Genomic DNA, 17,704 nt, shown 5'->3' with positions numbered 1-17,704 from the left:
TGATCAAAATATTTTTAAATTTGGTTGTGCAATGGTTATCCATTTTTGAAGTCTTTGATTAGGTATTTTTGGGCATTTTTTTTTTTTGGTAGCCCAAGAAGTATCCCCACCTTTGGTGAGACTAATGTACGTGGCCGCACGCACCATTCGACACCCTGTCGTGTGTTACGATATTTAAGTAGTCACATTTATGTGGAGAGGCGTGTAGAGATTCGAAGACACGACCTGGGGAGCAAACTCAATTGGTCCTTACCATCTCAGCTAACCCCCGATGGGTTTTAGGTATTTTAGAAATAGGCCCTATTAAAATTATAGATATTAGGTTTACCCCCTTGCAAAATGCAAGTTTAGGTTTACCTCCTTGACTTAAAGTCAACGTCGTATTTGATGATGAAAGGGGTAAGTGGTGAAATCGGGGGTGTTGGTATTAAAATTCTCTAATAAGTATGTATAGAATTTTTTAAAGCATTTTTTTTTTAAATTATTATTAATTAAGAAAAAAAAACTAGAATTATAAACCAATCTTCTTGTATCATATTTTGTTAAATTCATTTTTATGTTTGAACCTTTAAAATAAATTATTGAATTTATTCAAGTCGTACTCAAAAGAAATTAAACGGATCTGAATATTTTTCATCGTGGGCCTAATGAATGTGCCACATGACAAATATTCTCATTTGGCAAAATGACTAAATTTACCATGACAACTTAAAAGATTATGGTTTGATTTATGAGATTTGGTGGTTAAATAAATTTATCAAATTAATGTACCTCAGTGGAAAATACATCTACCGACGGAAAATGATCAAATTAAACCATTAGATTAGGATGATGATTTGACATATAATATTTGGTGAATAAATATTTTTTTTATCAAATTAATGGATCTCAGTGAAAAATGTAGTTGTGATTTTCTTCTGCTCTCATAATTACCATTTAAATATCAATTAATATCTTATCTCTTTATGATTAATAATAGACCCTTTTGAGGGGCTTTCTTATGGTGGTGTGGACCTTAACATGCAAGTTCCATAAACTATTGGTCAGTGGGCATAAAAGGTCAAAAATGTGGCCCATAAAGAAACATTCCAATTGATTGTTTTTTTAAATTTTTTGAGAATTTATAAATAATGCAGGTTAGGAGTGAGAGCCAAACATTTTTCAAAATAGGGGTTATAAGTTTCAGAATGAGCTGATTTTTTGTGAGGATGATCTCTATGGTGAAGAGATCATCCTCACCAAAAATCAGATCATTTTGAAACTTGTAACCCTAGTTTACAAGTTGAAGAATCGTGGACCGTCCAATTTTTTTAAATCACTTTTGATGGAGTTAAAAGTTTTTGAATGAACTGATTTTTGGTGAGGAGGAGATCATCCTCAGAAAAAAAAATCAGCCCATTCCAAAACTTATATGCCATGTATATATCTATATATATACACCCCACCCTAAGATACACAAGGAAAAATCTATGATTTTGTGCAGTTGAGTGAATTTTGAATGTCTTATTTTTTTAAAGTAAGTTTATCATTAGAGTAACCCAAGCCCTCATGAGGACATTAGCATTCTCTACCACATTTTTTTTTTTCAATAATACCTCTACCCAATTTGTCTTTGATTTGAATATAATTAATTACCTTAAGCTTCTCTACGTGGAAAGTAGGGTTGAGGATCCTCCTATGTTTTGCCGATTTATCTCTATCATAACTTCCAACACTAGACACTAAAAGCTTCAATGAAGGGGTGCTCTCTATCTTCAAGAAGTCACCAAACTTATTAGATGAAATCTCCAACATTAGAATTGACATCAATTCTCACATCGTTGTTGTGGAGGTGCATACATAGTCATAGATGCTTTTCACTCATATCTCGATAAAAAGCATCTATGGTTCTGTACATACATCCACATAAGCAATGTAAGAATCGATGTCAATTTTAATATTACTTCAAAATTTTCCTTATCATCCTTCATTGGAGTATTTTTTTTTTTTGAGTCGTGCTGTAATAAATTGAAATTGACCTCATTTGGGACATTGTTGTGCACAGAACCATAGCTACAATCAATTGTATCTCGATGAAAAATATCTATGGTTCTATAGACAAATCCATGTCAGTAATGTCCTCAACCATGTCAATTTAAATGTTACTTGAGCATTTTTCGTATTTTTTAAAGTCATTTTATCATTATTGGTTTAACTCTCAGACCTGAAAATGGTGCTCATGTCATCTTGCATAAACTCTAAGGCAGTATAAATTAAAGATTATAGCTGATTGATCCAATATTGTAGCATATATCCTCATACATAGCTGCTGCTTTTAAGGATTGCTTCAGCTTCATATTTGTAGTCTATGTGGTTTGAGTTTGTGTGTTTTCTTTCTTCTTTAAAATAAGGTTACTCTAGTACCTTTTATTTGTAATTTCATGCAATATTATTGTACACTTATTTACTTCATTGTGAGAATAATGGGAAGGTGCAATGTAATGTAAAATAAGATAAGAGAGCTACTATTGGCACCCTAACTTCTACTTAATACAGTACTCAATTAAAAATAAAGAAAATAAGTAGTTGGTTGAAAATAACTAAAAGTTGGGGGTGCCAATAGAAACTCCCTCTCTCCATTTTTTTTTTCTAGACTTAATTAACAGTTCATATCTCTTGAACTTATGCTTTGGATTAGATTTGAAAAAAAAAATATTATTTTTTTATCATGATCCATAACAATGAAAATGGACGGTCACTAAACCTCCAATTTTCATACATTTTTTAATGGTGTAGTTTAAGTTTGTGATTGACGTGACACTCTCTTAATTGTCTAAGTGCATTAAAGGAAAAGAGTGCTACAAAGGATTCGCTCCCACTAATAGTCTGTTTGGAAGAGTCGTGGGCCGGTTAAATTCATCCGAACACGCCCGATTTTTTGAAACCTCAGTGTTTGGAATGGATTGAACCTCTTTTAAACTGCCGACTCTTTCGTTAAAACCAGCCGATTCTATCGACTACCATCACTTCACGGAGGCTCCGCAAAATCAATCGGTTCCGCAAAAACAGAGTGAACAACTTACTTGCATCATCATCTCTCTCTCTCTCTCTCTGATTTAACAATCAGGAATTCATCTCTGCAACTCACACAGGTAAGCAACTTTTTTTTTTTTTTTTTCAATTTTCGTGTTTTAAGCAATCCATTGTCATCTTCTCCAAGAGCTCAATTGAAAATTTTCAGAGATTTAAAAGAGAAAGAAGAGTAAGACAGAAATTTACATCCATTCATCAATCGATTTCAATGCTCACTCACCTACAAACCTTTGGTCTCAACACAATTGTCATCTTCTCCAATAGTTCAATCGAACCCAAACTCACCCTCATTCTCTTCGTCCCAACACCTTCATCTCCCTCATTCACTCATGTTTACCATTAAGGCACAAACATCTTTGTCTTCTCACCCATCACTCACAAACCTTCATCACAGCCATCCATTAATGGCCAACTCTCTCAACACCAAATAATTACTTAGTTACACAACAACACCTCAACCATCCATTAATGGCCAACTCTCTCAAACCCTCTCTCACTCACGACTCACTCATGGAACCCACCTTCATCGCATTCAACTTGCTTTTGGGCTCTTGACAGCACCCACAGAACTCACCCACACACCTCTTTGAATCAATCGAACTTGCAATCACTAAAGACAACAATGTTCTCCCACAGCCACAGAAAAATTGTGGGTTAGAAACAAACTTAACAAATAAAGTTATATTGCCACACCAACTTTTGTTAACACTACACCAACTTTTTTCTAATCATTGATATTGAACATTCATCAATCCCAACGTTTCAACATGAAACACCGAGATCAACAATTTGAAATATTAATTTTGATAATTTGAGTTCATGGTTTTAAAAGGTAAGTAATTTTTTCTTTTATTTTACTTAAAAATCCTTTTACTTTTCTAGAAATTGTTCACTGGCTTGACAACAAATAGAGATAAAGCAGCAATTTGAGATACTCATTTCCTACATTTTTTTTTCTATTTTTTTTAAATAAAAAAATATAAAATAAGATACATTGAAATATTTTTAAAGGGATTAAATAAATATTATCTTTTAAAATTTTAAAAAACGTTATTGAGTAGAGTCCAATTATAATGGGAAATAAACAATGATTGAAGCTCATCCAAATAATCAACAAGTCAAAACGTATTTCACTATTGGTTATTTTCTTATCCAATTTGATGGTTCTATCATTTTCCTATAGATTTGGGGATAGTGATGGAATTTAATAGTGATAATGTGAATTGGCGTGCATTTAGTAAACATGGGTGTGACATATTTTTTTCCTTAACATTACAATCGTTGGATTGAGAAAGATCTAACACGACGGTTCGGATATTTATCAGATCGGATTGGATATCGGAAAAAAAATTTGATTCATTGCTAGGCCCAAGATCTCTATCAAAAGGTGGTTGAGATAAGTGGAGAGATTAAAAATTTCCAAGAATGAGTTATTAGTTTTTAGGAATTAGTTTAGATCTACAATTTTATGAAAATCCTTGGGACTATGCACCCATGTCAACCGTTTGTTTAATGGACATTATCAAAGAAAAAATGAAATTGAATTTTTATTTTTATTTTTTAATATTAAATCCTATGTTTATATTTATGGTTAATATATTATTACTTATATCAGAAAAATAATATATTTTTTAAATATTATTTTTAATTTCATCCAACAATTTTTAGACAGCAGGTTACCAAACAGTTTAACATCTTAACAGCACAATTAGACAGTATGTTACCAAACAATATACTTAATTTAGCAAGTTGTTTCAGCAACAGCAACAGCAACTTTCTCTCAGCATCAGCAACTTAATTCAGCATCAACAACTTTACATACAGTTTTTCCAAACAGACCATAAGTCAATGGTTTAGTTCGCCAAATTTGGAGTAGTGCTGTAATAAAGTGATTCAAAAAAAAAAAAAAAAAATACTCAATTGACTTGGCATGTCACATGAACCATAGATTTTTTTTTCCTTAAGATACACAAGGAAAAATCTATGATTTTGTGCAGTAGAGTGAATTTTGAATGTCTTACTTTTTTTTATAGTAAGTTTATCATTAGAGTAACCCAAGATCTCCTAACGATGTTAACATTCTCCATTGCATTTTTTTCTTCAATAATACCCCTACTCAATTTATCACAAAAGGTATACTTTTTGCGACAAATATTACACTTTGTCGTTATATAGGTACTTCATAATATTTTTTGCAACAAAATATGCAGTAATTGCAAAAACTAATGGCTAAAGCCTTGGTGCCAAAAATTTCCCCTCCTATCATGTAAGCGGGAAAAGTAATTGCGACAACATTTCAGCCATGAACCTCATCTTGTTGCAAAAAATTAATTTTTTTTCCACGAATTTTACAATTAGTCATTAAATATGTGTTATAGATTTTTTTGCTACGAATCTCATTTCGTCACTAAATATGTAATATAATCTTGACAAGTAAATTGTACTAGCATGTGGGGCAATATTTTTAGCAATGAACTTAGTTTCGTCTCAAAATGTTACATTTTGTCAAGAATTTTACATTTTGTCGCTTATGTATTATACATATGTCTTAAATTTTTCCTTGCTAATATGTCTTAAATCGATAATAAATATGTAGAATAATCTTGGAAATAAATTTAAAAAAGAATATTTAAATCCATGAAAATCATTTCATCGCAAAAAGTTACGTTTTGCCACGAATTTTACAATTTGTCACTAAAATGTGTATTAAAGGTATAGCTACAAATATTTTCTAAAAGTTCATAAAATTCTTTGAATTAGGTACTGCAAATTAAATCAAAGGATCAAGGAAATAATTGATAATATATTAATTAATCGCAAAATAGGGTAAATTGTTACCCTTCACCCTCAAAATTTTAATTTTTTCCAATCAAATATCAAGAACAAGGTATAGTATGTAGGAAAGTTAAAAATGATAGGTTTTGGTAAAAACCCAAACAACATCTGTACATTAAACATTTTCCCAAATTTTTATGAAAATTTTCAAATTCATACGAATCAATCAAAATTGAATCCCGATCGAATAATTGTTGAATCCGAATTGTGTTTTTATGATTACAGTCACATAAAAAACCTATGAAGTCTATTTCTATCACGTTATATTCTCTTCCTATAATATGAAATCAATGTAATAAAATTCCTTTCTGCGCCTATTACTTTTGAAACCCTATTGTTTATTGTTGGATCGATCGAATTTTTGTTGTCTCAAGATGTGTTCTCTTCCAATCTTCTTAAGCTCAAAGAAGTTCGCTCTTGTAAGCTCCAAAATAACTTGAAAATACGGCTGTAATAGCTAGATAGTTGAAAAATTGATCCAAATTTCGGATTCGTATTTGAAAAATCAACTATTACCTAATAATCTTGGATATCAGATTCAAATAGATTTTTCAAATTCTAAAGCTTATCCAATATGTATTCGAATATTGATACATTTGATCTGAGACTCTGGTTATCAAATGATTGAACAACTTGGAAATATACTTACAATACTTAGTTGACATTCATAAAAAACATCAAATGAATTATGAGATCAATAAATCTTGTTTGGCATAAAGATGAATGTTCCTTGCTTGATCATTATCAGACAATCACTTATTCAAAAATCTTGTGTGGGGTTATATAGTTTTCATTTGATTGCATCGATCCTCCATGTGAAATCCAAAAAATGATCGGACACCACAAGGTTGTAGATCACAATTTTCTTGAAACTTAAACAAAAAAAAAAAAAAAAAACCATTAAAAAGATGGTTTGTTTGATTGTAGCTGATGTTGCCAGCATTTTCTACTTCTTGCGATGAATTAATCGGCAAATGGGAGAGGGCAACCTCAGAAGGGTCGTGAGAATTGGATATGTGTCTTGAATTCCATAACTTTTCTGGAGATGTGATCTCTCGAGCAGCATTTGGTAGCAGCTTCGAAGAAGGAAGGCGAATATTTCAACTTCAAGTTGAACAAACAAAACTTTTTATCAAAGATCGTTTAAAAACGTATTCCTCAAATTAAGGTATATTTAATTTCATACTAGATTGTATATATATATATGAAGTGAAATGAAAATTCTAAGGATGAGTACCATAGCAAATTATAATCATCACTCAAAAATTTTGATTTTGTATGAACACAGGTTGCTTCTCCTAGCTAAAATGAGCACTAGAAGAATTAAATTTTTGAAGAAGTTCGAATCTTACTGAAAGATTATGATAAAAAAACCGAGAAAAGGCTATGGAAATGGGAGAGAGTGTTAACGACGATCTACTGGGGTTGCTAATGCGATCCAATCTTGATGAATCTAAAGAGAATATATAAGAGCTCCGGGAACGTACATTGGATTGACAATTGACGAAGTGATAGAGGAGTGCAAGGGATTCTACTTTGCCGGTCAGGAGACCTCGACGAATTTGCTAGCATGGACAATGATCTTATTGAGTATGCATTTGAGTTGGCAAAAACGAGCAAGGGAAGAGATTTTGCAAGTATTAGGAAAAAATAAACTGAATTTCGACGACTTAAACCATTTGAAGATTGTAAGTAAATTCATGTTAACTTTATAATTTTTCCTATAAATTTTCTAGTTTAATTCTTGTGAAATATTAATTTATTGGAGGTTAACATGATCCTCCACGAGGTTTTAAGGTTATACCCACCAACATCAATTATTCGAAGAACTCGAAAGAGAACCAAACTACGAGAGTTCTCCCTCCCACAAGATACAGGAATCACGGTGCATGCCCTTATACCTTGTACACCGTGATCCCGAACAATGGGGCAATGATGCAAACGTATTCAATCTAGAAAGATTCTCTGATGGGGTTTCGAAGGCGTCAAAGGATCCAAACTCATAGTTTCCCTTTGGTATGGGTCTGTGTATATGTATCGGACAAACCTTTGCTCTGCTAGAAGCTAAGATGGTTATAGCAAGGATCCTCCAAAATTTTCCTATTAACGTTCACCTTCCTATACTCATACTCCTTCTATTGGTTTAACTCTCAAACCTGAAAATGGTGCTCAAGTCATGTTGCATAAACTCTAAGGCAGTATAAATTAAAGATTATAACTGATTGATCCAATATTGTAGCATATATCCTCATATAGCTTCTTCTTCTAAGGATTGCATCAGCTTCATATTTGTAGTATAAGTCTAAGTGGTTTGAGTTTGTGTGTTTTCTTTCTTCTTTAAAATAAGGCTACTCTAGTACCTTTTATTTGTAATTTCATGCAATATAGGGAAATGTTCAAAACCCTGAGCTTTACCCTACACTTTAACAAACGTGTTTTGTCCTACATGGGTTAGAAGTTTTAGAATGGGCTGATTTTTGGTGAGGATGATAGAGATCATCCTCACCAAAAATCAGCCCATTCCGAAAATTTTAGCCCCATGTTTACCGGTTTAAAAATTGTGGACCGTCCATTTTTTGTAAACCATTTTTTATGGGGTTAGAAGTTTTGGATCGGGCTGATTTTTGGTGAGGATGATCTCCTCACCATAGAGATCATCCTCACAAAAAATCAGCCTATTCCAAGGCTTCTAACCCATGTAGGACAAAACACATTTGTTAAAGTGTATGGTAAAGCTTAGGGTGGCAAACGGGACCCATATATATATATATAGGGGTCCCGTTATTTGGCCAACAGTTTGGCAAACACTTTTTCAAAACATGGGTTAGAGGTCTTGGAATGGGCTGATTTTTGGTGAGGATGATCTCTACGGTGAGGAGATCATCCTCACCAAAAATCAGCTCATTCCAAAACTTTTAACCCCAGTTTACAAGTTGAAAATTCGTGAACCGTCCATTTTTTGTAAACCATTTTTGATGGGGTTAGAAGTTTTGGAATGGGCTGATTTTTGGTGATGATGATCTCCTCACCGTAGAGATCATCCTCACCAAAAATCAGCCCATTCCAAGACCTCTAACCCATGTTTTGAAAAATGTGTTTGCCAAAATGTTAGCCAAATAGCGCTACCCTATATATAGATATGTATGTATAAAAGCTACACTTAGTTATTTACTTCATTGTGAGAATAATGGTAAGGTGTAATGTAATGTAAAATAAGATAAGAGAGCTATTATTGGCACCCTAACTTGTACTTATTACAGTACTCAACTAAAAATAAAGAAAATAAGTAATTGGTTGAAAATAACTAAAAGTTGGTGGTGCCAATAGAAACTCCCTCTCTCCATTCTTTGACAATTCATATCTCTTAGAACTTATGCTTTAGATTAGATTTGAAAAAAAAAATTATTTTTTTAACATGATCCATAACAATTCATATCTCTTGAAATTATATTTTTTAATGGTGTAGTTTAAGTTTATGATTGACGTGACACTCTATTAATTGTCTAAGTGCATTACCGGAAAAGAGTGCTATAAAGGATTTGCTCCCGCTAAGTCAATGGTTTAGTTTGCCAAATTTGGAGTAGTGTTGTAATGAAGTGACTCAAAAAAAAAAAAAAAAAAAAAAAAAAAAACTCAATTGACTTGGCATGTGAGATGAACCATAGATTTTTTTTCCTTAAGATACACAAGGAAAACTCTATGATTTTGTGCAGTTGAGTGAATTTTGAATGTCTTCTTTTTTTAAAGTAAGTTTATCATTAAAGTAACCCAAAATCTCATGAGAATGTTAGCATTCTTCATCGTATTTTTTTTCTTCAATAATACCCTTACCCAATTTATCTTTGATTTGAATATAATTAATTACCTTAAGCTTCTCTATGTGGAAAGCATGGTTGAAGATCCTCTTGTGTTTTGCCTATTTATCTCCATCATAACTTCCAATACTAGACACAAAAAACTTGAATGAAGGGGTCCTCTCTATCTTCAAGAAGTCACCAAACTTATTAGACGAAATCTCCAACATTAGAATTGACATCAATTCTCACATTGCTGTTGTGGAGGCACATACATAGTTGTAGATGCTTTTCACTCATATCTCGATAAAAAACATCTATGGTTCTGTACATACATCCACATAAGCAATGTGAGAATCGATATCAATTTTAATATTACTTCAACATTTTCCTTATCATTATTCATTGGAGTATTTTTTATTTTTTTGAGTTGTGCTGGAATAACATTGAAATTGACCTCATTTGAGACGTTGGTGTGCACAGAACCATAACTACTTCTCAATTGTATCTCAATGAAAAGTATCTATGATTCTATAGACAAATCCATGTCAGCAATGCCCCCAGCCATGTCAATTTAAATGTTACTTGAGCATTTTCCTATTTTTTTTATAGTCATTTATCATTATTCTTAGGAGGAAGCTGGAAACAAAATCTTGTCCCCAACTCCACAAACTTAAGCAATCATCCTTATTTGCTTAAGCACAAAGCAAAGCTAACATTTGTCAAATAATCTTAGGTTCTTTAACACGACACGTCTATTGCACATGAAATCAGTATCTTTCACACTTTGTGTCTATCCATCTATAAATGTCAAAGAAATACGTGCTCATGAAATCAATTTCGAGTCATGCTGGAATAGCATTGAAATTGACCTCATTTGGGACATTATTGTGCACAGAATCATAAATACATATGGAGATACAAAGATGACATAAATAATGAGGTGGCGTGCACATAATCGCTTTTTACTCGTAAGTATCTATGAAATATATGCACGGCATCATGTCATTGTGTCTCCTTTTGTGTCAGCCCATCACGACTCTGAAAATAATGTTCTATATAGACACATCCATGTCAGTGATGCCCACAACCATATCAATTTAAATGTTAGTTGAGCAATTTTTTTTTTTTTTAAAGTCACTTTATCATGTGAAAACTGAAAACAAAATCCCATTTCACACGCAATCCCCCCAAAGCCACAGACGTCACCGATCATCTTTATTTGCTTAAGCACAAAGGCAAAGTTGACATTTGTCAAAGACTCTTAGGCTCTTTAACACGGTTATCTTCAAAGTCACGACACGTCTATTATTCGAGAAAATCAGTATCTTTCATACCATCCATCTATAAATGTTAAAGAAATACTTAGTTCATGAAATCAAAGAAAATTATGGAGACTTGTTCGTTTTCTTCTGTTGTATCTATCGGTCTTTCAATTTCATCTGTTATATTAGTTTCGTGGGTTTGGTGGTTGTTGTACTCTCAATGGTTGAAACCCAAGAGTCTAGAGAGGTATTTTAAGGTTCAAGGGATCAATGGGCTTCCATACGGATTCATATATGGGAACTTGAAGGAGATGGATCAGGAGGTCATGAGATCTAAGCAGCCTATGAGTCTGTCGTCTCATGACATTGTGCCACGTCTTTATCCTTTTTTTCAAAAAGCGATGATGAAATATGGTACGTTAGATTTTCTATATATCTGTTTCAATGTTTTAGGGATTTTTACAAAGATACATTTTTCTTGGAAAATTAAATAAATAAATAAGTAGAGGATCTTTACTTAGTTTTAAAGAAAAATTAAATAAATAAATAAAAGAATTATAAAAAAGGCTGGGTGCGGCTCAATCACTCTAGTATTTTCCTTTACAATTTCTTCTTTCCTCCCCTGTTTTAAAATTATTTATTATAAATAATTAATAATAATAATGTTTGTATTACTATTTTATTGTAATAATGAGTAATGAGAAAACAAGATAAAGGTAGTGTGAAGGGTAATAATGGTATGTTATCTAGACCGACCGTGCACGTGTCCTAGCCAAGTAAGTGATACTTGGAGCAAGCCAGTATATCCAACCCTGCTCAGTGGCAAGGTAGACCAAGATAATAGCGTCTATTCTGACTAGTAGGGCAGAATAGCATATGGGGAGATCTGATCGGCCTAGCAGGGCAGGTCTAATTGGAATATCTGCATGATTTAATATTATACATATTAAGTCTTCAGATCTCGGAAGAGATCTCCCAGGAATCTTAGACTCAATCTCAGATATCCCAATTTCGTTTAGGATCTTTGCAATCAGGGGATTCACCATAATCGAATCCTAATTAAAGGAGAAATCATGATTTGAAGGAAGAATCTATAAATAGAAGAATTAATGGAGGAGAGAGGATCTTTTTGGCCTAGAGAACAAGGGTTGAAAGTATTGTTTTTCTGGAATACTATTTTTCTCTACAACTCTAACTTGGGTTTCAGAGGATTATTGGCAAGTACCACACTGGTGCTTATAGGGGGGACTGAAGAGCCACTATGGATTAATAGGGTAGAGTCAATCAAGGTAAAACTTGAATCTACCTCTACAGGTACTAAATTGAATATTTTATTTTTGTATTTAAAGATTATTTTAGTAATTTTTGGGTAATAAATAGTAATAATGTTTATTACTATTTTGTTATAGCAATGAGAAAAGAAAAGGTACTTAATTCATGTATTTGAAGATCAATTTAGTAATTTTTAAGTGCAACTTCACAAGAATGAGGCCAACCTGATTAATTTAGTAAGATTTCATATCTTACTAAACGTCAATGGGCCCCATGGATTACCAAATTGGCAATCCAACACCTCAGCACTATACATTTCATCGAAAAACTCAAATTCAAATTCAAATTAAAAAAAAAAATCATTCAAGAAAAAGAAACTTTTTTTGTGCTTGATCCAAGTTGTTGAAAATGAACATCGACTGAACTCCAAATTTTAAATTAAAATCCAATAGTGAAAAATAATTTTTTTTTTCGAAGTTCTTATAATTTGGTCCACTACAACCTGGTGGCATCGTATCTTCTTTTCCACCCTTGTTATCCCTGGCAATAGCATATAAATCCGCTCTTGATCATGTTTTCTGATGCGACAAGGTGATGCGGTGAGGAAACTTTCTTTACTAACTTGGTAAGGTATAAGTTTTTTTTATATGCACATCACTAGTAGTTGGTTGCACACCAACCTTGAAAAATAACCTTTTTATTTTTATTTTTTTATAAACTATATTTTAACCTACTAGTTTCATTATCGGTAATGCTAAGATTTAGGATTATTCACCTTCTCATGACTTTGTCTTCTCCGTTGGAGTAGTAAATTATGCATTTCTTAAACTATTGAACCAACACTAATTTATGTGAGCATAGTTGAAGAAGAATAACAAAAACCAAAGGAATGCAATATTTTTATTTTTACTTTGAGTGCAACCATCCAAAATGGAGTGCAAAGGAAATTTTTTTTTAGTGATGGAGTGCAATTGGTCCTAGTCTTTCCACTTTTGCTTCTCAACATCTTCATCTCATTATAGCTAACTGAAGTGAATATTCGAAGTAATTTAAGTGTGTCAATTGGTGATCATTCTGCAGGTAAGGTGTTTGTTATTTGGAAGGGAAAAAATCCTGAAATAGTTGTCATGGATCAAAAGCTCATAAAAGAGATTATGATTAATAAGTCTGGTGATTTCATAAAGACAGAGATCACCTCATCATCAAAGTTGTTTGTTACTGGTCTTGCTAGTTATGATGGAGATAAATGGGCCAGACACAGAAGGATCATCAATCCTGCTTTTCACATGGAGAAGCTTAAGGTAATTATATTCAAATAATGCAACAAAAAATTAAATAAACTCCTCACTATATACATACCATATGTATGGCGTATACCCTAAGTTGGTGTTTGATGTCTGTTGTAGAGGATGGTGCCGGCATTTTCTACTTGTTGTGATGAATTAATTGACAAATGGGATAAGATGGTCTCGTCCAAAGGGTCGTTTGAGTTGGATTTGTGTCCCGAATTCGAAAACTTAACTGGAGATGTTATCTCACGCGCAGCATTCGGTAGTTGCTATGAAGAAGGAAGACGAATATTTCGACTCCAAGTTGAACAGGCGAAACTTTTTATCCAAGAGCATCATCAAATGAATTCCGCATATTTAAGGTGCATTTCATTTTGCATCACTAACCTTATATTGATCTAAACAAAAAAATAAAAATAAACGAGTACAACATTGCTAATTAATTATCTTCTTTGCCCAACATTTTGCATAAACAGCTTATTCCCACCTAAAGTGAACGCTAGAAGAATTGAACTTTTTGAAGAAGTTCGGACTTTATTGAGAGGTATAATTGAAAAGCGAGAAAAGGCTATTGAAAGGGGAACTAGTGTTAACGATGACTTGTTGGGCTTGCTAATGGAATCCAATCTCAATGAATCTCGAGAGAATAAGAGCTCGAAGAACATTGCAATGACAATCGACGATGTGATAGAGGAGTGCAAGTTATTTTACTTTGCCGGTCAGGAGACCACATCGAATTTGATAACATGGACAATGATACTATTGAGTATGAATCCGAGTTGGCAAGAGCGAGCAAGGGAGGAAGTTCTAGAAGTATTAGGAAAAGATAAACCAAATTTCGAATACTTGAACCGTTTGAAGATTGTGAGTAAAATATTTTTGGTAGTCTTTTTAATTTGATTAATTGTCTTATAAAACATATATAATCTTCTTGAAATATTTATTGCAGGTGAACATGATTCTCCATGAGGTTTTAAGGTTATACCCACCAACAGTACTTATTCGACGAACTCGAAAGAGAACTAAACTAGGAGAGTTTGTCCTCCCAAAAGATGTAGCAATCATGGTCCCTGTACACATTGTTCACCGTGATCCTGAACAATGGGGCAACGATGCGAATGAATTCAATCCAGAAAGATTCTCTGATGGGATCTCAAAGGCGTCAAAGGATCAAAGCTCATACTTCCCGTTTGGTTGGGGTCCGCGAATGTGTATTGGACAAAACTTTGCTCTACAAGAAGCTAAGATGGCTTTAGCTATGATCTTGCAGAACTTTTCTTTTGAACTATCACCTTCCTATACTCATGCTCCTTCTATTATTATAACTCTCACCCCTGGTCATGGTGCTCAAGTCATCTTGCATAAACTCTAAGGCAGCATAAGTTAAAGATTAGTTGATCAATCAAATGTATCATCCTTGTAGCTAGTGCCAAGGATTGCATCTCCATATATGTAGCATATAGTTCAAGCTTTGGGTTTATTTATACTTTTTAAGAGTTCCCTATCGTCTATTTGTAGTTTAATGCAATGTAGTTATTTGATACATTTTGAGTAATTTTTAAGCTAATTTATTATTTATGTCAATTTGATGAGGTTGGGATGAGAGAGTGTTTACATATTGAACTGCCCCCAACAATTCTATGGTTGAATGTAAAATATTAATACTTCACTCTCCCAAGAGAAACTAAAATTGCCTTGCATAAGAGTAGAAATTAGCTCCCAACTCCCAAGAGATAACGAAACTTTTTTTTTTTCCCTTTTTGGAATCGATGTAATTCTGTTTCATTATTCATTTGCAGTCCCCTCGAAAATTCGTTAGAGTTTTGATTAAGAAATAAGTCAGTTTCCTGTATATAATGACATTCTGATAAATTTATTAAAAGATAATGTCATTTTTCAAGGCGCATAGAGATCAAGGTAATTTCCAGAAAAAAAGAGAAAATTTTTTAATTATCTAAAAGTTTACAGGTTTGAGAAATATTTATAAAAAATTATATTCCTATAATTATCTCTTATTATTATTATTATTATTATTAGAATAATGTTGCAGTGACCTCAAGATTGGACCTAACAGAGCACACCCTGATGTGAAAGTGTACACCCTGATGTGAAAGTGTATGGGAACCATAGGGGCTTTCCTCAAGACACGAGTGAAAAAGCATCTATGGTTCCTATCCACTTTCATGTCAAGATGTGCGATATGAGGTCCAATCTTGAGGTGACTCCAGCACGACTCTTATTATTATTATCAAGTAAGGTGTCCTGTTCCTATGGAATAATAGGAATGATGTACTAGTCGTTTTCTACATTGCACGCAGTCCGATGTGTTGTTATAGGAACGGGACAATGCTCTGGATCGTGATTGTTCTTATTATTATGATTAGAAATTCAATGTGCAATCTCAGAATTAAATACTCTTTCAAATGGTTTTCAAACCAGATTCATTACAAGCAAGTGGTTTCACCATTCATTACAAGTAATGTGTTAATTTGTTACTTGGATGGGAAAAAAAATCCTCAACTGGTCATCATGGATCAAAAGATTATAAAGGAGATTATGTCTAGTAAGTCTGGTGACTTCTTAAAGCAAGAGACCACCCCATCAGTAAAGTTGTTTGTGACTGGTCTTATAAGTTATGATGGAGATAAATGGACCAAACACAGGAGGATCATTGAACCCTGCTTTCCACATGGAGAAGCTTAAGTTAATATTATTCAAAATTCAACAAAACATAAACTTTTGATTTTACTTGGAACTCACCCACACTTGGAACCCACCCATTGGCTGTTTTCATAAACCCCATGATTTATATATATAAAAATAAATAAAAAAAACCAAATCAAAAGTCCTTAAATCACCAATCAAGATGATTTTGGTGTGTGGGTCCACCAAGAGGTTGACCAAAAGGTCATGGATCCAGTAGGCTTGAAAGAATGTGGGATGGATGGGTGTGTGTAGGGGGAGGAGAGTGTACTAAATTTGCTCTAATTATTCCCCTATTCCAAAGCAAAGTGTCTTTTTTTTTTCTACATAAGGTAAGGTAGAGATGCTCACTTATCTCTGAGTCCTACATAGGAAATCTTCAAGCCTAAAAACCAGTTGGACAAGAAGATCTTAACCAATTTGAGCAACCATAATATTTTTTGCCACATTCTCTCTTTATTATTAAGAACGTAGAATCCATTGTTAGGTTTCTAGGTGTTGTATTCCAATGGGTTGGTTGGCCCATGCCTATAAAGTTTATGTTATGTTCCTTGGCCCATGATAAAGGTTCACTGATCTTTAACTCACCCATTTGAATAGAAGAAAAGAGTGAGTGAGGTTCTCTAGATTTTTTTTGGAAGGTAATAGAGGGTATTTACCATACCAGCCCACAAAAGAAGAGTACAATCTTACATAGGATTTGCCCCTAGAAATCCTCATTTACAATGGTAAGAAACTGAGTTGGGAACTCTAGATGTTGCAAATTTCTGTTTTGGGTTCTTAAGAGTTAAGATAAGGCAACCAATTAGTGTTGGGTGTCAGAGCCTCCGTAAAAAAAAGGAGAGGTCTTGAGTTCAAGTCCCTTGTTGGCTGCCCATAAGGATTTATCCTGGATTATCTGTTAATGTGTGGTTTGTGAGGTATTGTATGTACCTGGGGGATTTGGGCAATATATGGTGCAATTGCCTTGCCCTTGCTAGTTGGGCGGCGACCTACGGTTTGAGACACCCCCCATCATAAAAAATAAAACAAAAGTTAAGACAAGGGAAAAATAAGAAAAAAGAAAAAAAGGGAGAAAAAATGGAGAAAGAGTTGGTGTTTTCTTTGGGACTTCCATTTGTGCTCAAGAATAAGGTTCAGTGAGCCATTTTCATCTCATTTCCATCACGGTGAGATTGGTTATTGTCCATCTATATTGGGAGGTACTTCGTGGTGAGCTTTTATTAATTATTGAAGCTTATAAGAAGTAACCTTGTACTTCTCTCATTCTATATAATACCTCAAGTTTTGGACAAGAATTTGATAAGAAAACAATTGTATTATTTATAGTTTTGAAATAATGGATTATTTTTGGAGTTGTCCTGTGGTTTTTCCCTTCTTCATTGAGATAGTTTCCCCAAGTAAATTTTGGGGATGTGGTTTCTCTTCTATATGTTTGATAAATTTCTCCGTGCACTTGCTATAGTTGTTTATA

General features: G+C 33.4%; 1 protein-coding gene across 1 annotated transcript; it reads left to right on the top strand.

The window, feature by feature from the left end:
* The first annotated feature begins 11,071 nt into the window (after positions 1-11,071).
* Positions 11,072-15,111, top strand: LOC147411235 (cytochrome P450 CYP72A616-like). The gene is made up of 5 exons (XM_086446265.1): positions 11,072-11,380; positions 13,319-13,539; positions 13,645-13,889; positions 14,004-14,391; positions 14,477-15,111. The coding sequence occupies exons 1-5, from the start codon at positions 11,074-11,076 to the stop codon at positions 14,897-14,899; spliced, it is 1,584 nt and encodes a 527-aa protein (XP_086302391.1). The 5' UTR covers positions 11,072-11,073; the 3' UTR covers positions 14,900-15,111.
* Positions 15,112-17,704: the final 2,593 nt, after the last annotated feature.

The sequence above is a fragment of the Akebia trifoliata genome, chromosome 1 (genome assembly GCF_017979445.1).
Source record: "Akebia trifoliata isolate Shusen 1 chromosome 1, ASM1797944v1, whole genome shotgun sequence".
NCBI classification, from domain to species: domain Eukaryota; kingdom Viridiplantae; phylum Streptophyta; class Magnoliopsida; order Ranunculales; family Lardizabalaceae; genus Akebia; species Akebia trifoliata.
Note: the sequence above shows the minus strand (reverse complement) of the source record. Positions and strands in the feature narration are given on the sequence as shown.